The 23,121-nt window shown below is 46.8% G+C and overlaps 1 protein-coding gene across 1 annotated transcript in view; it reads right to left on the reverse strand.

Annotated features, from left to right (window-relative positions):
• The window catches only part of tiam2a (TIAM Rac1 associated GEF 2a), a 91,137-nt gene that overhangs the window by 54,037 nt on the left and 13,979 nt on the right, over nt 1-23,121 (reverse strand). The window contains 9 exon segments of the mRNA XM_084311574.1: nt 1,699-1,920; nt 3,582-3,671; nt 3,975-4,053; nt 4,328-4,356; nt 4,359-4,431; nt 6,873-7,043; nt 13,015-13,071; nt 16,653-16,796; nt 17,504-17,689. Coding sequence (XP_084167700.1) covers nt 1,699-1,920; nt 3,582-3,671; nt 3,975-4,053; nt 4,328-4,356; nt 4,359-4,431; nt 6,873-7,043; nt 13,015-13,071; nt 16,653-16,796; nt 17,504-17,689 — 1,051 coding nt within the window.

Raw genomic sequence — 23,121 nt, forward strand, 5'->3', positions numbered from 1 at the left:
TTTATTTTTTATATAAATTAGACTTTTCTATGTAGGACATGTTTTGTCCCGACTCTCAAGAATCAGTGATATATATATAATTTTTTTATGACGCATCGACGCAAAAATTCGGCATCGACGAGTTTTTATGATCGACGTCGTCGATTATGTCGACTAATCATTGCAGCCCTAGTGTAGACACATGCATGGTTGGTCACTACACTACAAACATGAGGCAAGACAACAGCCTGCTGATAGACCATTTCAATACAAAACTGTTATTGAGGGGAACAAAGGCAGGTCGGTGGCGCTCACATCAGACACGTGCACACGCACACACACACACACACACAAAGAGAACAGAATCAGCACTACCACAATGAGTTTCACGGAGTAGCCGCCTTTCAGAAGAGGTGTGATTCTCACACACAGGCGTGCACGTGTGTGTGCGCGCGCACACACACACACACACACACCATCTGTCACACTTTAGGGGCCCGTTATGCGAAGTCAACAAACTAAATGTCCAGTGTATCGATATCAACTGTGCACTGTTGCAACTGTGTTTCAAACTGAAGTCCTTCTGTCAGATGGCCTGCCAACAAAATGTATAGCATGCGAGTTGTGTGCGTGTGCGTGAATGTGCTTGGGTATAGAGTACTTGCGTCAACCGTAAGTGTGTCTGTGTACATCGCTAATGGTTAGGGGTGTTAACAACCTCAATACAGAATCGAAAATTGACATTCAATACCGTGTATCAAGGTTTTAAACTATGGACGACTCTTTTGTTCTCTTTCCTAGGTCTCTCATTTGTCCCCTTGCTTGTCATTTTAACTTGGCACCTGCCTTTATCCAATCAGCATAGAGTAGGAGGGGGAAGAAGGGTGTGCTGTGCGTGCACACACACACACACAAATATATCAGATATAATTAGAGCTCTGTAATATAAACAATATACATTTTAACTAGTGCTGTCAATCGATACAAATCTTTAATCGTGATTAATCGCATGATTGTCCATAGTTAACTCGCAATTAATCGCATTTAAAAAAAAAATATGTATCTACCTTAAACGGATATTTTTCAAGTTCCAAGTTTTAATACTCTTATCAACAAATGCTTGCTTTATGCAGCCATTTAACACAAAAGGATGACCCTCATGCATTGCAAATTTGCATCAAATTCAAAACAATGCACAAAATAACTTAAATAACTTAAAAGAAAATAATAATTTAAAACAACACAAGGGCTGAGTAATCACACCCCCCCCCCCTCTCTCTCTCACACACACTCTCCCAGCTCTCTTTCTCTCTTGCCCCTTCCTCATCTCTCTCACCCCCCTCTATCTCTATATCTCACACACACACACACACGCACACAGAAACAAACATAGTAACAATGAGAGCATCAATAATACACCTGAGTGAAGTCTAGTAAAAAAAAAAAAAAAGAAGTAAAAAATAAAAAAAAATAAAAATCTTAAAAGTTAATCGTGAGTTAAAAAAAATAGTGGCGTTAATAGAATCGGGCGATAACGTGTTAATACCGTGTTAACTTTGACAGCCTTAATTTTAACACAAAGAAAGCTAATCGAAACCTCAAAATCTAAATTTGAATCTGGAAATGTGTGTATTGTTACACCCCTACTAATGTGTGTGTGTGTGTGTGTGTGTGTGTGTGTGTGGTGGTGGTGTGGGGGGAAGGGCTACATGTATCTACCTGAGGAGGACTTGGCGCGGTGATGCGTGTTCAGCACCTCAAGGGTGCGTCTGGGCGGGGGCACAGGGGGTTCAGAGGTCAGGCTCGGAGGGGGGGGCGGGCCGTCCCGCCGCAGGCTCAGCTGGAGGGTCTGCTCGGCGAACAGCGTCTGGATCAGCGCCAGGTCCAGCCCGGACACCCCCCGGCCGTTCAACACCAGGATCTCATCGCCCGGCCGCAGACCTGGACACACAGAGACGCCTGCGTTAGAGAACACTTGGGAGGTCAAAGGTCATGAGTGTGTGAGATTGTTCTTTGTGATGCAAGCTCATTTAGTCTAAACGGATGCATCTCACAGCAGCACGAGAGCATATATTTTTAGAAGGGGTGATTCCAGTGGGAATAGAACCCTCAACCATGGCAGCGTTGGGAGAGTTCCTCGTCAGTGCCTTGCTCTAACCACTGAGCTCTATGGTGACTTGACTGTGTAGGAATATCATCTATTGAGAGTAGGGATGTCCGATATTATCGGCCGATATTGGCATAAAAATGTGATATCGGAAAATATCGGTATCGTTTTGTTATATATATATATATATATATATATATATATATATATATATATATATATATATATATATATTTATTTAACCTTTATTTAGCCAGGCAAGCAAGTAAGAACAAATTATTTTATTTATTGTCAAAGTATGCATAATGTTGTGTTAATTACATTTACATTTAGTCATTTAGCTGACGCTTTTATCCAAAGCGACTTACAAGTTCTGTACGACAAGCCATCAGGAAGGGCACAACTCTATCAGCTGAGTAACAATGTTCATCAAAGTGTTGAGTGCTACAGTGTAGGTTAGTTTATTAGGACAAGTGCATGACAGTATGGTTAGTTAGGATTAGATTATTATTTTTTCTTTTTTTTAATTCAGATAATGGTTGAAGAAGTGCGTCTTTAGTCGACGGCGAAAGATTGGACGTGTTTCGGCTGTCCTAACTGGGGTGGGTAGTTCATTCCACCATTGTGGGGCAAGGACTGAGAATAGGCGACTTCTCTTTGATGACCCTCCCGGAGCTTGGATAGGAGTAGGTCTGAGGCGGCCAGAAGATGCAGAGCGTAGGGGTCTTGAGGGTGTGTAGTTAGAGACCATTGACCGGAGGTAGGCGGGAGCAGTTCCCTTTGCTGCACGGTATGCCAGGTCGAGGGCCTTGAAGCGGATTCGTGCAACAATGGGGAGCCAGTGCAGGTCCCTAAGAAGTGGGGTGACATGGGCCGACTTCGGTAGGTTTGAGATCAGGCGGGCCGCTGCGTTCTGAATGAGTTGAAGAGGCTTAGTGGCAGTGGCCGGGAGGCCAGCGAGCAGTGCGTTGCAGTAGTCGAGGCGGGAGATGACTGTTGATTGGACGAGGAGTTGGGTGGCTTCTTCTGTCAGGAAGGGGCGGATCCTTCTGACGTTGCTCAGGAGGAATCGGCAGGTTCTGGTTGTCGCTGCGATGTGAGCAGAGAAGTTCAACTGGTTGTCGAGGACAACACCAAGGTTCTTGGCGGTCGGGGACGCGGTCACAGCTGCATTCTCGACTGTGATGGAAAGGTCGGTCAGGGGGGAGGATTTGGCCGGCAGGTGGAGCAATTCTGTTTTGCTTAATTACACGACAATAGATATGTAATATTAATTACCTGAAATTATTCCGTTTTTTGGAGGGGGAAACCCTGCATATATCGGTATCGGTTGATATCGGTATCGGAAATTAAGAGTTGGACAATATCGGTATAGGTAAAAAAGCCAATATCGAGCATCCCTAATTGAGAGAATTTCTTCTCATGTATCTTGCTTTCGCTCAATTAATTGAATGGATATTAAATAAATCATCAACAGAGACTGGGAGTAGTTTACCTTCACTGAAGGCCGGACCGTCTGGGAGAACCTCACTGACAAATATCCTGCTGTTCTTCTCTCCATCTATGTGTCCTGTTACTGCAAAACCTGGAAAGAGAGAGATGGGGGGGGGGTGGGGGGAAGAGAGAGAGCAAGAGAGATAGAGGGGGAGAGAGAGAGAGAGGGAGATAGGGGGAGGGGAGAGTGAGAGAAAAAGAAAGAGAAAGAGAGAGAGAAAGAGAGAGAGAAAGAGAGAGAGAGAGAGATAGAGGGGAGAGAGATAGAGAGGGGAGATAGGGGGAGGGGGAGAGAAAGAGAAAGAGAGAGAGAGCGGTTAAGTGGAGGTTGGCGTGACATAATGCATGAAATTGAACGCATGAGGCCGTCAGCGTGTTCCTCTGGTTGACTCACCGAAGTCTCCGGCGCCGCTGGGCCTCCTCACCTGGAGGCTGAACACGTTCAGAGGGACCACGTCCAACTCATCGTACAACTGCCAGGTGAAATGAAGCGATAAGAAACACATGTAAAGCATCACGTTGAGCACAGGCGTGTGTGACGGTTGTGGTGCGTGTTGTGACTGTGGGGCGTGTTGTGGGGCGTGTTGTGGTGCGTGTTGTGACTGCGAGGCGTGTTGTGAGGCGTGTTGTGGTGCGTGTTGTGACTGCGAGGCGTGTTGTGGGGCGTGTTGTGGTGCGTGTTGTGACTGTGAGGCATGTTGTGGGGCGTGTTGTGACTGCGAGGCGTGTTGTGGGGCGTGCCCTCACCATATCCTGCAGCAGTTCGCCGGGGCCGGGAACCGAACCTCCACGTTCTGGGCGACGCAGCGGTGCAGTCGGAGGCAGTGCAGGCCGGGGTCCAGCTGTTTCACCTGATACGGAAAAAACTGATCTGTTAACAGATGTGTGAACTCAATCTATTCATACAATACATATAAACTAAGGCTGTCAAAGTTAACGCAATATTAACGCGTAACGCACAATTCCTTTAACGCCACTATTTTTTTTACCACGCGATTAACGTTTTAAAAATAAATAATTTAAGTATTGATTGATCATTGATACTGTTTGTTTCTGTCTCAAAGTGTGTGTGTGTGTGAGAGAGAGAGAGAGAGAGAGAGAGAGAGAGGAGAGAGAGAAGAGAGAGAGAGAGAGAGAGAGGAGAGAGAGAGAGAGAGAGAGGAGAGAGAGAGTGAGAGGAGAGAGAGAGAGTGAGAGAGAGAGAGAGAGAGAGAGAGAGTGAGAGAGATGAGGAAGGGGTAAGAGAGAAAGAGAGCTGGGGAGAGTGAGAGAGAGAGAGAGAGAGAGAGAGAGAGAGAGAGAGAGAGAGAGAGAGAGAGAGAGAGAGAGGAGAGAGAGAGAGGGGGGGGGGTGGGGGTGTGAGTCCTCAGCCTTGTGTGGTGAATGTAACAAGTTCCTAACGTTTTCTTTCCCCTATTATTTCATGCACCACTTTATTCATTGTTTTAAATTATTATTTTCTTTTAAGTATTTTGTGCATCACTCTGTTTTGAATTTTATGCAAATTTTCAATGCATGAGGGTCATCCTTTTGTGTTAAATGCTGCATAAAGCAAGCATTTGTTGACTCACTTGAAACATATCTGTTTGATTTAGAACAGATAAAAATATGCGATTAATCGCGAGTTAACTATGGACAATCATGCGATTAATCAGATTAATATTTAATTGATTGACAGCCTTAATATAAACATATCTCATGTGCCGAGGCCACACCGTGCAGCTGCTATATCGCCACCTTCTCATCTTGATTTAATCTAATCTAAAATACAGATTTAAAGGGGAATCCAACATTTTGGGAAATTAGCTTATTAAACATCTTCCCTGGAGTTAGACAAGAAGATACATACCTTTTTTGTCTCTGTGCGTGCATTTTAGCTTTGGGAATAGATGCTCCGTTAGCATAGCTTAGCTTCATCACTGGAAGTGAGGCAGGACAGTAGCCTTACAGTGCCTTACAGTGTATTGCAAGGTCTGACATTGACCAAATTTGATATGCATGACCTTGGTGGGCTCTAGGTCAACTCCTGAAAAGGGGGTCAATGTCAGACCTTGCAATCAAAAGTTAGGGGGCGCACTGAAATTATGGCAAGGGTTATTAGCCCCCTTGATTGCAAAGTCTGACATTGACCCCCTTTTCAGGAGTTGACCTAGAGCCCACCAAGGTCATGCATATCAAGTTTGGTCAATGTCAGACCTTGCAATACACTGTAAGGCACTGTAAGGCTACTGTCCTGCCTCACTTCCAGTGATGAAGCTAAGCTATGCTAACGGAGCGTCTATTCCCAAAGCTAAAATGCACGCACAGAGACAAAAAAGGTATGTATCTTCTTGTCTAACTCCAGGGAAGATGTTAAATAAGCTAATTTCCCAAAATGTTGGAGTTCCCCTTTAAGTCACTTATATATTATGTTTTTGCCTAAGTCCTCTCTTCATGATGCTGGCCACCTCCTTAATTGAAAAGATCATGCTGTTCCCTCCTTGTGAAATGATGAATAAATATCATATATTCTATATTTGGCTCAAGTTTATTCAGTTTTTCTCAAAACCTGAAAATATGACATAAGCCATTATTTTAAGAAGGTGACGATATGGAAAATGTGTAAAACAAAGTGTTGTTTTTCATCCGACTTTCCACTGTGTGACGAAAGGAACATTTGCATTAATTAAGATGAACTGGCTTGGTTGCTTATCCTGGGGGGGTTTGTGTGTTTGGTCTAGGAGCAGTGTGTCTGCGGGCACGCCTACGGGACGGCGCTGGGTCGGGTTTGTGGTCGCCGCGGTGACGTGTGAAGAAGCCCCGCGGGCAGGTATGAGTAGATAACGAGACAACAATACAAGTACAACGGCATCTTTTGTGCCACGGCGCGCGTCAGCAGTGATGCACCGACCGTGACGATCTAACCATGAAGGAAAGCAGATGACAAGAGAGCCAGTGGGTTGGTATAAATAGGCTGGGGAGACCAAATAAATGCAAAAAATGCTAATGAAGTGATAAATAAAAATGGAGTCATACCCCTCTGTATGGAGTTATGCTGCCATGTCAGGAAGTGAGCTCACATTTTTATTTCAACTAGTTCAGGGCCACACTATGTCAGGGTCATGATAAGATGACATTTTTGAGGATTGAGAAGGTGGTTTTATAATCATGTCCATCTCTATGAAGAATTCATGGCAGCAATGTGTCCAAAAACATTAGAATTCCTCGCGACGATCCAGAAATCACATCTCAGTTCTCCCAACAGTGACAACCCCCCCACCACCCGACGTTACAGGACACGGAGACTCTTTACCTTACAGGCCGAAGACAAGAGGTCAGAGACGGTATGGTCTCCTCTCACAGGGACTTGGACCGTCAGGCTGTCTGGCATGTAGACACAGGTTAGGACCTCGCCCCCACTGCTGTCCCACACACCGCCCTCAGGGGGCGACATGGAGTAGATGTTGGCCAGCATGTCCAGCCTCTGTGAGAGAGAGGGAGGGGGAGAGAGCGAGAGAGCGAGAGATAGAGATAGAGATAGATGTGGAGGAGAGATTGAGGAGGCCAAGAGAGGGACATGTGGAGGGAAAAAGAGTGAGAAAGCAAAAGCAACAAAGAGAGCGAGAGAGAGGGGGGAGATGGTTGGATGAAAGAGAGAGCAAAAGAGGGGGGAGAGAGAGAGAGAGAGAAATAGAGAAAAAGAGAGGGGGGGGAGAGAAAGAGAGAGACCCGTTTCAGTAACAGCAATCAAATCAATACAATTCAATTAGTGTAATTGCGGAGCCTGGCAGTAGCTCAAAGCTCCGGAGCAAAGATGTCATACAGTAAGCCGTTCAGAAATTCATTTGACAACATAGACCGACTCGTTCCACATAATAGCCGTCGTAATAACCGTGTACACACGGGGGAATCGATTGCAGGGCTATTGGCAGGTCTAGACCATGAGGAAGCGTCCATGCTCATCCCCAGAGCTTCATAATAGGCTTATTTGGTTCTTAAGAAGCCATCCGCATATTTCCGCTATCAGTGATGGATTAGGGAAATAAAAGCTAAATCTGAGAGTTTTTAAAAGGGGCCATTTGCGGGCAATTACTTCTCAGTGGTTTGAGTTTGTATTAATGGCGGGGTTGGCCAGCCACTGGGCCTCACAGGCGGCCATTTTGGGGTTTTGGTTGAGACTCCGTGTCTCTGGAGAGGGAAAAGTGCCACTGTTGCATTGTGGATCTGCGGGAAACGGCACGGCGCAGCTCGAGACCACAACTATCGAGGCTCCGCATCTTGGGGTATAAATGCTCTCAATCATGCCAAACGTACCAAACCTCACGGGTCCAAGGGAAACCAGGAATCAGCACTTCTGACAACATGGTCGGCCTCTCGGCTACAGCGAGGGGCATAATTGAGACATTAAGTTGCTTTTAGTGACTTTTAGGTCTGGGACTATAGTGGTCTTTTAATGGTATCGGGGGACCACAAAAGTAGAGTGGTGTGTGAGAGAGAGTTTTATATATCAAATTCTTTCTGTGTGCAGCTGAAGTGTCACAACGTGTGTGTGAGTGTGTGCGTGTGTGCGTGCGTGTGTGCGTGTGTGTCTGTCTGCCCGTGTCGGTCTGTCTGTCTGTTTATTTTTTAGGTGCTGCTGGCGCGTCATGTTGCCTCAGACAGGAAAACCTTGGGAGGCTTTTCCCCCAGAGACCTGAACGGCACACTGAGGTCTCTTTGATTCAGACTATGATGTTGGCTGGAGAGACACACACACACCTACCAAAACACACAGCGTACTACGGCGAGGACAACAAAGTAGCATTCTGAGCGTGGTGGCAAGGGAAACATCGGGGCATTCAGACAAACACTGACCTCATTTTCCAGTGACACCTCGAGAAACTCGCCTGGCAAAATAAAACCCACCAATGTTCCACCCAGTCACCGCGATTCAAAGACTACCAATGTCCTCACCGACGAGTTTCTCTAACCTTTTAGGGACAAACAAGGGGGCGCCTCAATACCAACATATGACCGCCCGTTTGAGGGTGGAGGGGGAGGCTGAGAGAGAGGTCTTGTTTACATGCCGGGGATGGCAAAACAAGTTACCGTGGCGACCGGTCGCGCAACAGCCGTGCCCCCCCCCAACCCCCCCCCCCCCCCCCCCCCCGCCGCCTTGTCCGAGCGACGTGGCGTGACTGGAAAACTAAGATTTGGTTGCCTGCGGTGACCTGGCCTGTCCGCTGAGTAACTGTACTCTCATTCATGGTCAGAGAGAGAGAGGGTTGTAACGGACTAACGGTTGCCTAGTCAACTTTCCACGAAGGGCTGCCAAGCCTCTGGTCTGGGCACGCGCTAGCCGTCAACAAGTAGCGTGTTTTCACATGTGTGAGTGAGAGAGAGAGGGAAATAGGAAAAAAAAATTAAAAGAAAGAAAACATTGAAGTGTGTAAATATGTCTTCACTCAAACTAATTCCAACCTATACTTCAGTCTTTCCCGCTCCCGAATGTGGAAATAATTCCAAGCTAGCCGACCTCCGCCCTGTAGATTCTAAAGATGGAATGCTGAGTAACGGACAGTTGGGTGTCCCAAACTGACCACTGGACAAAAACACCCTTTCAACTGGGTTCTCCATAGCAACCAGATGATATAAATATTACGGCACAGATTAAAATAGCAACACCTTAAATCAATGAGCAACAGCAACGTAGCGAGTGACGCATAACATCATGTTTCCGTTTCCCTAAAGTAATGCTATTTATTTCATTTGAATTTCCACCCGCAAAGTTCCTTTTTTAGATACTATGACACACGTCCAGGCCTGCACACACACACAACCATCCAAACACCAACACGCACACACTAGGCTTGGGCGATATTGAAATCCCCCTACTGATATTATCGTTATTATTCGTTCTTAATGTACCCAACATTAGTAACTGCCCTCGTACAGTCTCTCCACCACTGACCCGTCACCTTAGGCACATTTGCATTATTTTGGCTAACGAGAGCTCACCACTAAGTCAGGTGACACGTGGCAACAGTATATACAGCAGAACATAGCCTCACATAATGTTGTCTTTTTTTGATAGGCTGCAACAATGCGGTGAAGCATGGAGAAAGCAAGACGAGAAGAGAGAGACGTCGAGAGAGACGCTTTGATAGATGCACAAACAAATCCTGGAATCTCAAAATGACATAATGCATCTATTCCGAGTCTATGGAGACAGGAGATGCTGCTGATAAGTAAACGATAACATCCTCACATCGCCCCGAGCATCACTCACACACACACGCACACGCACACACGCACAACATCAATGTTTATGTTCAACCAGGGAGGCTAGAATCAGTGTCTCCTCCCTGGGCCTAACCGCACAGAGTCGGGGGGTTGTTGTGGCAAGCCGGGGTACTCAGGAGCGACAGAGCGTGGCCGAGGAACAAAGGTGGTGACAGAGGGATGAGGGTGGGGTAGACATGGGAGGAGCGGGGGAGGTAACAACGGTTCAATAGTAGAAGAAAAGAAAAAAGAAAGAAAAAAAAAAACAGGTCTGAGGTGGGATTCCATTCTCCACAGAGGAGTGTCACGAGGGTTTGTGGCGGAAGACTATACGGGAACTACCCAAAGGCTAAACGCGGGGGCGTATCGCTTTGACTCACAAGACACGACCTTTGTTCAACACACCGTGTATGCAGTCCCCACTGGATGTGCGAATAATGCTTTTCAAATATTTGAACAAATTAAAAAAGAGGGAGGAGTACACATTCTTAAGAAGCCGACTTTGTCATCAAGTAAAAGTCCTTTTCAGACCAGCCTCGATTTATCTTGCTTAGACATCTTGTAAAACACACGGGAAAATAAGTTCAATCAACACCCCCCACCCACCCCAAGTAGTCAAAATATATTCAGTTACTGTATACCCTCAAGTCTAACACGTGTGGGCAGATAGGGGATTTGATGTACTGTGCCTTTCGTCAACACGCAGGTGTGTGTGTGTGTGTGTGTGTGCGTGCGCGAGTGTGTGTGTGTGCAGGAGATACGGCTGCATTGAAAGGTTCACCGCTTCATAATCCCCTATAGGTACGACCCACAGGAGTCATGACCTTGAGATGACAAAGCCCACTTTCCCCCGGGTTCTGTGGCAGCGGCAACATCTACCAGCGGGCCTGTTGATGCAGCGGGAGGACAAAGATCATCCAGTAATGGATGTTTTACTGCGTGCATTTTCACCTCTTATCACACGACACACAAGAGGCCTTCACGTGGGCATGCGGCGTATGGACACGTGCATGAACACACGTGTACACACAAACACGTACACGCCCACACAGACCCACACCCTTCAGTTGACGTGACTTCCCCTTGGGAGGGATTGAAAGGGGAGATGATTGTGAAATTGAGAAATTCCAGGGACTTAAAGGAACACGCCAACATTTTGGGAAATTAGCTTACCGTCTTCTCCAGAGAGAGACAAGGAGATAGATACCAGTTTCCTCTCTGTGCGTTCAGTAGAAAGCTATCTGGCTGCACGTTAGCCTAGCTTAGCACAATGAATGGAACCGGACAGTGCCGGTTAGCCTAGGCATTGTCCAACTAACACCTCTCCCGAAGGCTAACCGGCACTGTCCGCTTCCATTCATTGTGCTAAGCTAGGCCAACATGCAGCCAGATAGCTTTCTACTGAATGCATAGAGAAGAAACTGGTATCTATCTTCTTGTCTCTCTCTGGAGAAGATGGTAAGCTAATTTCCCCAAATGTTATGTTGGCGTGTTCCTTTAATGGGAGAAATTCCAGGGACTTAACAAACCAGAGTAGGACAACGACGGCTGAGAGCTCAAAGTCATCAAGGCAGAGTGCAGATGGACTGCATGTGTGTGGGCAAAAATCAATACGGCTTGGGGACCCTTTCTCTCTATTCCTCCCCCCCCCCTCTCTCTCTCCGAGGGGTCTTAATCCCCACTAAATCAAAATGGACTCTCAAGAAAACAGGCTACCTTCCGCATTCACGTCCAACTCCGCGAAAGATGGAAAGCGCCCAACCGGGAGGGTGATGACACAATCCAAAACAGCGATAAAAAGCACAGAGCCCAAAGAAAGGGACTTCTTTGTGCCCTAAAAGCCACTTCCCAAATTGAATCCCAGAGTGTGGCGATTAAAAAAAGAAAAAAAACTTTCGACACTGACCACATTCATCCTCATGACCTCACCATATGAATCGTTGTATCCGGCTGAGAAACAGACATCCTGCTTGGTTTAAAAGTGTCCATTATGCTAATCTTTGAGTGTCAAACTTTATCTGTTCCCAAGATCTATGACATACTTTGAGAACAAGATCTTTTTGGGGGGGAGGGGGGGGAGAGAGAGAGAGAGAGAGAGAGAGAGAGAGAGAGAGAGAGAGAGAGAGAGAGAGAGAGAGAGAGAGAGAGAGAGAGAGAGAGGAGAGAGAGACAGACAGACAGACAACGAGATGGAGAGACAATAGTGGAAGAGAAAGCCAACAGAGAGAGAGAGAGAGAGAGAGAGAGACAGACAATGAGAGGGAGAGAGAGACAATAGTGGGAGAGAAAGCCAACAGAGAGAGAGAGAGAGAGAGAGAGAGAGAGAGAGAGAGAGAGAGACAGATAGACAACGAGAGGGCGGAAAAGCCAACAGAGAGCGAGAGAGAGAGACACACACACACAGAAACATGCCAAATTTAGGACAATGATGTCACTGTGTGAAATTAGCTAGGTAGCCAACACTGAGTCCAAAATATCGGCGAGAAGAACGCTGTATTTCACACTTTCTAACAAAAACGAGACTTGCAACCACTTCATAATCCAGAACGAGATCCCCAACCGCTGCCGTCGAGGCATCCGGCTGCTCAGACGAGTAGATCTCAGCGTTTCAACCGGTCGCCCACTTCAGCCTACAGCCTCACTACAAGGCACGCACTCAGCACGCACTCAGCGCTTCTGTTCTGACAGTTAAGTCGGCACCTTCCATTAGCTCATACATGGTGTGAAATGGGGGCCCCCTTGTCTGCACACCGTAACGGAGTACGTCTACCGCCCACCCCGCTGTGCACAACGTAAAGGAATAGCAGGGTAGTTAGATATGGTGTCTGTCTGCCTGTAGACATGAAAGGAATATGAGCTTTGATCCTGGATGGGAACGACACACAGACAGACAGACAACCAGACAGACAGACGCAGACAGACATGCACACACATGTGTACAGATTCTCGTTTACCGCCACCGCCCCTGGCCCTGTCACACGCGCGCGCGCGCACACACACACACACAGAGCCTGTGCAGAAATCGGATCATGATGAAAGTGAAGGGCGCTGAAGGACAAGAGGATAAAACCACGGTTCATTCCTGCTACTTTATTCCCAGAGATCAAATCATCATAAAACGGCACTGAAAAGGTTGTTCAGTAATCTGGACCTCATACAGTGACTTAAGCGAAGTGTTGAGAAGCACGGCTTACCTCAGTGCTGCTAGGAGGAAGGCAGTAGGGTTGACCACTGGTGTCACTCTCAAAGAGCTGGAAAACACACACACACACACACAGAGGACAGAAAGACACACACACACGACAGAAAGACAGACACACACACACACACACAGGACAGAAAGACAGACACACACAGACAGACATACAGTTAGGCAGATGGACACAGACAGACAGGCACCACACACATTGATTCATTAGTCATTAAGCTTGAAATTACACATGGCAACACAATAATATTACACACACACTGCTATTATGGAGCTAATTAAAAGTGTGTGGTGGGCCAAGTTGAAGCTTTGATACTATTTCCACACGGGCCGTAGCCTTTGAGGCTCCTGCGGCAGTAATAAGCACTGCAGTGTGTGTGTGTGTGTGACACACAGAGAGGGAGAGATGAAAGGGGAGGCAGTCCAGTCATGGATGAGTTTGCTCTCTTCTCCCCCTCTTCTCCCTCCCTCTCTCTCTTCTCTCTTCTCCCTTCCCCCCTCCCTCTCTTCCCCCTCTCTCCCTCTCTTCTCCCTCTCTTCTCCCTCTGGTGTGTGGTGTAAGCTGTAAGTGTGGTGGCAGGGTAAGCCATGTGCTGGAGGTGACTTTGACTGGGCTCAGCTAATGTACATCACAACATCAGCCTCAGACCCATGCACTTGTTTGAGATCCGAATTCCATCCTCACTGAAAGAGCTTGCAGTGGTCAGAGTTCACAGCGATGCTTCGTCAGCTGAAATGGTAAAACTGGTGTATAGCTTATAACTGGCAAGATAACTGACAGTCATGGCAATTTCCTACATAATCCATGCTGGTTAGCCACCTAGTTAGCCACAAACCATGAAGCACAGCATGGATTGTGCTGAGAAGGGACTGTCCAAGGGACCCTCGCTGAATAAGGTTAGGGGTCCAGAAATGTACCCTTTATTAAAGATGCCACGACTTTGATTTTCTCAATAATATATGAGCATATATATGCACTTTCATTTGGCCCAATTTGGGGAATGCTCCACGAGAAATCATTCCCGGTAGACCGAAAAGTTACAGATCAAAAGCAAGGATAAATGATGAAACATGGACACAGAAGGAAGCTGGCTATAGAATGGCATTATTACAATTCATTTGACAACGACACCCTAGAGAAAACCACAGCGTGAAAATCCTGAAGCACGTACAGGATTGCCACTTCCTAGTGCCAGCTCTCAAATGACGAGACACTCCTGTATTCTCTATGGTCAGGAAATACTATGAATTATAAATAAATAATTGTACTATGAAATATTTATTCAGACGGTTGGTGAACACAGGTTACCTTTAACCTATGAGCAATAGCTGTTCTTTATTCCTTTAGATCAAGTCAAGAAAACATATGGCTCCCGTTATGACACTAGGAATCCTAATTTGACCTTTGCTCCCTGAACGAGTTCACTCCCACACAGACTGATATATATATATATTATATATGTGTGTGTGTGTGTATGTGTGTGTGTGTAAAGTGGCTGTAAACATCGCTGCGGAGAGGTAAAGCCTCACTAATTTTAGAACTGTTTACCAACTCCGTATCCCACAAATCCCTGGGCTTTTTTGGCCTACTTCCCACACCAGCCTCTGACAGTATATATATATATATACATTGCTAAAGTGGATGAGAGAAGAGAGAGAAAGAGAGGGGGAGTGAAGGAGATGACAGGGAGAGAAACCGAGCATGACTTTGGGGCAAGGTTGTGTTTGGGGCGTCAGAATGGTAAATGGGATTTAGGCTTAGTCAACACAGATGAGCTAACGCTCTGTGTTCATGCTCTCAGATAGAAGAGGACCGCTAGCTAACGCTCTGTGTTCATGCTCTCAGATAGAAGAGGACCGCTAGCTAACGCTCTGTGTTCATGCTCTCAGATAGAAGAGGACCGCTAGCTAACGCTCTGTGTTCATGCTCTCAGATAGAAGAGGACCGCTAGCTAACGCTCTGTGTTCATGCTCTCAGATAGAAGAGGACTGCTAGCTAACGCCATGCACTGGTGAGGTGAGGGGAGAGGGAGGGAGGGAGGGAGGGAGGGAGGGAGGGAGGGAGGGAGAGGGAGAGGGAGAGGGAGAGGGAGAGGGAGAGAGAGAGAGAGAGAGAGAGAAGAGAGAGAGAGAGAGGAGAGAAACCTAAGACTGTGCCAGGCCAGCAGATTAAAGGACCACATGGAGTACAGTGGGGTTTTCTCATTGGGATAGCGCCATGCTGGTCAAATCCCTGTCCAATAAACAACAATACATATTGGGACCCACGTGCCAAGGACACACTCCGAGAGGGAGTGGGTAATGTCAGGCAAGATGGCCGCCCCTCGTCTTCCCTTCCGGTCACGACGGGACACTGAAACCTACAGCGACATCGATCTCTCGCTCTCTTGAAACCACTTCCAAAGACGGCAGATGTACGAGGGATCCAGTCGCTCTGGTCAAGGCGATTATGTGCCATTAGAGGCTCTTTAATAGGCTCCGTTTAAAATGACCAGAATAGAACCAAACAGGAGACTTTAGGGGAACGGGTTGGTACCCCGGTAGGGGAGTACGAGGGGCTGTTCAATATTTAGCGGCGTTACACGTACCATCTGCCGGTGGCTGTGGGGCGGAGGGGTGTGGAGTGTGGGAGTGGAGCCTGCTATCTACCGCATATGGCTTTTAATAATTCATTCTGTGTTGCAGCGTCACCCAGGCCTTCTGTGCCGCGAAATGGAACTGGGCCTCATTAGGACGGCCTGCTGGAGTTCCTTGGAGAAATAATAACACACACCATCGGGATGCTGCTCACACACACGCACACGCACACACACACACACGTGTGCACTCGGACTTGCTTAGTTGTCGACAGATGTAGGTGATCACAGGTGGCGCGGTGGAAGCCGGGGATAAAAAAAAAGGAATAAAGTGGAGCAGGGAGAAGCCCATTTTGTCAGTGATCAGGACAGATGGCCCACTTCCTGAAGCGCGCACACGATTCTCAAATGACAAGGCACTATACCGAATGATCTAAAGTCGGGAAATACTATAAATTAATAATTGTGCCGTGAAATATTCATTGAGATAGTTGGTGATCTAAAAAGGCGTATTATACCATATTCCCACACGATTATCTGATGAATGGCGTTCAGTATATCAACCTTGAACATGGGGGCGGGGAAGCTTATTTCCTACACAGCGAGTCTTAAAATAGACCACCTAGTGTAGTGTAATCTCCCGGGCCGTACCTTGAGGGTAAAGGGGGGTGGATTCCGACACAAATAAATGGTCTGCATGAAGTCTAGTAATTACTAATCTGCGCCCCCTCCCTCACACACCTGGGTTTGGAATGTTCCCCTGTTTATGTTGATGGGGGTTTGCACTCATCCGGAAGAAAAGAAGAAAAAGGGGGGGGGGGGGGGCTATATGTTACTAATTAATAAAATCTCATGGGGGGGGGGGGGGGTACCTCAAGGGCTAGGGTTGTTGTAGCCTCAACTGAAACTTGCTGAGCGAGGCTTTCCTTGACCTCAATGCAGAGATACATGCATTATATGTGTGCAGACAGGGCACAATCACTGAGCCCACGTGTGTGTGTGTGTGTGTGTGTGTGTGTGTGTGTGTGTGTGTGTGTGTCAGTGCTACCTGTGAGGCAGAGGGTCTCTTGTCGCGCCCTCTCCTGGTGAGGTTATCCAGGCCCTTGAGTGAGGAGAAGAGGCCCCTCTTGCGTGGTCTCTGGGTCAGGGACACGGAGCGTCTCCTCAGCGTGGCCTCGTCCCTGGAGCAGATCTGCACAGACACACACCCCTCGTTTAGCTCCACCACGCTTCCTGCAAGGATCTATATATCCGTCCGTGTGCATTCAACGTTTTTTTGTACTCTCATCTCATAAGTGATTACATTTTGAGCAAAGTCTATATAAGCGTTTGAGGTTACTGTTGGACTTGGAGCCAATTCTAACCCAAGTACCACATTCAAACAAGATCTTTGCAGTAATTTAAAAAGAGACTTCAAGTGTAAACTGTGGACAGTCCTCATCCCTTGAATGTCTGTATTATGTATCCACTTCAAAGCAAGAAAGTTCAGACGGCAGCGCAGCTTGCCACTCACGTCACTGGTTTCACATTACAATCACCAATTGACCATTTGCAAAATAATAATTAAAAGCAATCTTCCAACCCATGCACAGCGACTGTCTCTAGTACTACTTCAGACATCAGTGCGCCAACACCACACAGAATAAGGAACAGAGAGCAGCGTTTGATGTACTTGAAGATTCAAATTGCAGGAAATTGCAATCACACGCTACCATAAGCATCTGAAGGGCAATGTTATTTTCCTGCCTAGCGGGAATTTGTTGAGGACGTTATTAGCAAAGTTTCAGACATAGTGACACTAGGGCAGGTGGGACCATCAGAAATGTAGCAAACGGTGGATTGATTGATCGATCAACCAACCATCTCCAGCCCCCGTGTTCAGTGCCGTGTGATGCTCACCAGAGCGTGGAAGGAGGAGACTGAGAAGATGCCCAGGCGTCCCAGGGCGGTCTTGGTGGGGCGGCTGGCCGTGGCTAGCAAGCTCTTGGGGTTGGGAAGCTCCCCGCCCTGCAGGCTGGCCAGGTAGCAGCGCATCCGGAACAGGTCCATGTTGAACCGCTCCAAGTTCTGCTCCCACTGCTGGATCTGGAGGGAGGGAGGGAGGGAAGAGGGGGTGAGGTGTGGGGAAGGAGAAGGACGAGAGTGTTTAGTTACTAGGGCTGTCTTAAATACTTCGAAGCTTCGTTCAATGGGCATGGGATTCGAATGACTTTTTTTTTTTAATATAAAAAAATATATACCGGTATATATATATGATTTTTTTTTTATATATAATTTTTTAGCAAAATCAACTCTGCCTCTCTTTGTTAATTACAACAAGCAATGCTGTTTGTTATTTAAGATGAGGTTGGACTCGGCACTGACAGATTTGTGTTCATTGTGCTGCTTTTATAAAGCCTCAAATGACGGCTTACAATATTTTTAATATTAATTTTTATTTCGAAGCTTCGAATTAAAATCGAATCTCGGCCCCGAAGCTTCGAATTCCAAAAAAATATCGAAGGTCAGCCCTATTAGTTACATTTACATCATGACTCGTCAAAACCACGATTACTTCATGACTCGTCAAAACCACGATTACTTCATGACTCAGATAAGATATTCCTTTATTGATCCCCTTGGGGGTTAATTCAGGCATCATAGCAGCATGGGGAGGGGGGAGGGGAGCTACAGGTATGGGCAGGGGTAATAGTAGAAGATATAAAAATATAGGCAATAAAATTATAATAAAGATAAAAATAAGCAGTGTAAACAATATAATTAACTCTGAATATAAGCATATGAGCAAGTAAATAGTGTAATCAAAGGTGCAGATGAGGGTCTGTATGCCCTATCAGTTTTCTTGTATTATTATTATTATTATTATTATATGTTACAATAAATACGGTCAATAGCACTTAGAATCTGAATATATATCTGAATATTACAGGTTCTGCAGTATGACAGACATAGTACACAACATGGCAAAGTGATGACAGGACCTTAAGAGAATGTAGACTAGCCACCTTGATCTGCATATACATTTAATACAATGTAAAACGCCGTCAAGAGTAGTAGACTACTATATTCATACTCTTAATTCCAATGGGGTCCCTTGATAATAAATCCATACTAGTGACAAGATGATGATAGTGGTGGTGGGTAGGGGGGCGGGTATAGAAGGAGGGGAGAGATTAGAGAAGATGGGGGAGGGAGTTAAGGAAGCAGATAGGAGGAGAAGGAGACAAGGGAGGAGAAAAAGAGGGGGGGGGGGTTAAGGTCAGAGGAGTGCATTCCATCAAGCTGCGATTGCTTGCAGATGTCGGCAGGGGGGGGGGGGGGGGGGGTAAGTTGGTAGTGGTACTGATGTGGGGGTGCGCGGTGGTTGCCTGTCTGGAGGAGGTGCGTGTATGTGTGTGTGTGTGCGTGTATGTGCGCATGTGTGTACTTAATCCAAATGTATCTATAATAAATGTCTAGAGAGCAGGGTGACGTTATGCAGACCACTCTTAAAAACCCTACACACACACACACACACTACCCTCACACTCTCCCTCCCCCTCTTTTCACACTGTGTAAAGTATGAGAAGGTGCTTATTTTGTTGGCTGGAGACATGGGTTTAATGAGAGCACAAGTTAAACAACCTTCTATACAATTGACTTTAATAGCCTTCGTCCGCACAGCGAGTTCATTTACAATACAGCACCCAATGGAGACCTTCCCATCAAGGCCCCGTTCACACTGATGGCATTCTTTAGGGCTGAGAAGGACTTCTGCTGGGGGGGCAACCCATAAACATTCCACATTCCAAGCACAGAACCTGCGCAGAAACACAATGGGACCCTACAATGGTTTTGTATCGGGACAGCTAACTAACTAGTTAAACCCAGGTAGCGTGTAAAGTTGCACAGCTGGCCTCACTTAACACGCCACGCTCCGAGCCAGCGACTTTCAGTTAGGGTTTCCACACCAGGAACCTAAGTCACGAAGGAGACGCCATGTTGGGAACAGTGTTGTAGTCGAGTCACTAAATCTCGAGTCCAAGTCGAGTCTCGAGTCCCCAGTGTTCGAGTCCAAGTCCAAGTCACCAAAGAAGAGCCCGAGTCGAGTCCCCATTACCCTAGTCTGAGTCCAAGTCCAAGTCATCAAGGTTGAGTCCATTCCACTCTGGCATAAATGACACAGCGGTCACCATTTCAAAAAGAGTTTATTTACTTCGTGACACAATAGCCAAACAAATGCATTAGCCATCGAAATCGTATGCCAAATGATTAGGGCCTATTACAAAATAAATTTAGTAAATAACTGTATTTTTATCAATTAACAAGTCTGAGTCCTCGTCTGCACCTTCAGAGTCCGAATGCAGTCAATGATCAAGTCCAAGTCCGAGTCATCAGTGCTCAAGTGCAAGTCGAGTTACGAGTCCTGAAAATCAGCCCAGTACTTGAGTACTACAACACTGGTTGGGAACGCTTGTGGAATGCTTCACGCGTTGCCCTTGTTTGCTCCGAAAAAGAACCAGATGATGAAGCGAGTTGATAATGGAAAAAGTTTAAACAAACAACGGAGCGAGTTACCACCTCAGATCAACAAGAACGACCAAACATGTCAGAAACGATGATGGCCACTGTCCACGGAAAAAACACAGCTCACGAAAACACCGCATTTCAAACGTCTGAAACAGCACATATCGTATATAAGCTATGGTTATGTTATCTGAAGGTCAGATTGGAGGTATGCTGCTACTACCGCTGAACCCAAGGCCAGGGCGTAAATCCTTGGAGGTAAGCACTTTTTCCGCCTGCTGATCTCAGGTCATATGATGGGAGCGTTCTAGTGGGCCAGAGAGCACGGATATAGGTGGAGAGGGAGGTATTATGGAGTAAATTAGATAAACGGACTTGTCATCTGGAGGGGAGAGGTGGATTAAGGAGAAATGCTTTATTTGATATGTGGGACACCGCTGGATATTGTATGCATGACCGTTACACAAACGCCATATGCTTCATGCGTCCGTTATCCGTTTGGGTCTGCCAATAGTCCATCATATTAAAGGGCGGGTTCAGAATTGTGGACTCATAGCCCTGATTTCCCACTTAAAAGAATACACCAACATTTAGGTAATTTAGGATTTCATCACCTGAAACACCCTGTTTATTTATTTATTTTTTAAACTGGGCTTTTGAGGTGATGAAATCACTGCGCCCAGGCAGCAGTGGTTCGGCAAAAAAGAAGTCCGAGTATATATCTGCTTAGAAAACGAAAATGTAATTTTTTTTTTAAATTCACGTGGTAAATACACAGGTCACAACATGTTTACAGGAACATTTTGGAGTTGTATTTGGAATGTATTTCGTGACTGTTGGGAACTAGGCTACACTGGCACACCTACTTCCAGTGAATGACGCTAAGCTAGGCTAACGGTGCGGCTGTTCCCTAAGCCTAATGCATGCACAGAGAAGAAAAGGGTAGGTATCTGCTTGTCTAACTCCAGGGTAGATGGTAAATAAGCTAATTTCCCTTTAAGTCTGAGTCCCTAATTTCGTTATCTGAATGTATAATGACAATAAAGTATATTATATTCTATTACAGCCATTCAATTAACCATCTGCCACCGACAGAAACCTATAGTGGAATTGAGCTCATATGGTGAATGAAGATATACTGCCAACACACGGAGGGCATGTGTCTGTCCATCAGTCTGCTCACTCCTCTGTGCAGTCTGCTCACTCCTCTGTGCACTCTGCTCACTCCTCTGTGCACTCTGCTCACTCCTCTGTGCACTCTGCTCACTCCTCTATGCACTCTGCTCACTCCTCTGTGCACTCTGCTCACTCCTCTGTGCACTCTGCTCACTCCTCTGTGCAGTCTGCTCACTCCTCCCTGCAGTCTGCTCACTCCTCCGTGCAGTCTGCTCACTCCTCCGTGCAGTCTGCTCACTCCTCCGTGCAGTCTGCTCACTCCTCCTCTGTGCAGTCTGCTCACTCCTCCTCTGTGCAGTCTGCTCACTCCTCTGTGCAGTCTGCTCACTCCTCCGTGCAGTCTGCTCACTCCTCTGTGCAGTCTGCTCACTCCTCTGTGCAGTCTGCTCACTCCTCCTCTGTGCAGTCTGCTCACTCCTCTGTGCAGTCTGCTCACTCCTCTGTGCAGTCTGCTCACTCCTCTGTGCAGTCTGCTCACTCCTCCGTGCAGTCTGCTCACTCCTCCGTGCAGTCTGCTCACTCCTCGGTGCAGTCTGCTCACTCCTCCGTGCAGTCTGCTCACTCCTCGGTGCAGTCTGCTCACTCCTCTGTGCAGTCTGCTCACTCCTCCTCTGTGCAGTCTGCTCACTCCTCTGTGCACTCTGCTCACTCCTCTGTGCAGTCTGTAGGCCTCGCATCGAGGCAGTGAGCCACTCAGCCCAACAACATTATTCAAAGTGAGGGCATATTGTACCCATCTGGCCTCAGCGTTGATTCAGGCCGTGAGGGGGGAATGAGCCTTTTTCCTGAACATCTCCTCCCCTTTCCCTCCTTCGACATCTGCCCCACTCTCTGTAGCCCTGATGCTTAATAGGCCTTCAATGCAACATGATCATGGTGTGTGTGTGTGTGGGTGGGTACATCAAAGCAGTACCCTCTTTAATCTAGCCCCCCACCTCACCCACCCTATCCAACCTTAAATCCGTCATCAGTCTCCAGGCGCCCTTCACCATACGCCTCTGACCCCATCATTGGCTCCAGGCCTGGCCGACTGACTGACTATCCCGTCTAACCACACACACATAAACCCCCCCCCCCCCCCCCCCCCCCCACACACACACACACACGTCTGTCTGGCAGACAGGCAGACTGTGACATTCCCATTGGTCATGACTGCTACGAGGCGGTCAGCTGCTTTTCATAGAGCACTGCACGGCTACGCTAGCTCATAATCTTCTGTTACACGTTCACTTTACAACGAGGAAGGAACAAAGTCATGTGAGGTGTACCTATACATTCTGAGCACCTTATCAAACTATCAGAACAAAACTAGAAGTGCTTAACTCATTCAGCGCCAGGGGTCGCCGTTTACCTTCTGGGTAGAACGCCATCGCTGTAAGTCAATGGGGAGACTGCGAAACTTGCGAGTGCTTAAAATATATGAAATATTTATAGCTATGGATTGTCAGTGAGTTGCTTCTGGTCATCATGCAAAAAACAGATCGTTTTTTCATCCGTACATTTAAGTTTTATACCGTTTTGAATAAGAGTATAGTTTTGGTGATTCTTAGTAATCCCAGGAAAATACGCAATAATAGCCCTTTAGTGAAATCCAGTTATCACGTTGTAATTTTTCGCCTGATTATCGAATCTTCCTGAAATCAACGCTAGATTATCGTTATTATCCTTCCTCATGCACCCATGAAATGGGTCTTGGACCGGCGCGCCCCATTTGCTTCTCCCTCAGGCTGCGAGCAGGAGGAGGAGAAGGAGTGAGGAGGAGGAGAAGGAGTGAGGAGTGAGGAGGAATGAGGAGTGAGGAGGAGGAGTGAGGAGAAGGAGTGAGGAGGAGGAGA

Source organism: Notolepis coatsorum, assembly GCF_963971535.1.
Source record: "Notolepis coatsorum genome assembly, chromosome: 3".
Taxonomy (NCBI): domain Eukaryota; kingdom Metazoa; phylum Chordata; class Actinopteri; order Aulopiformes; family Paralepididae; genus Notolepis; species Notolepis coatsorum.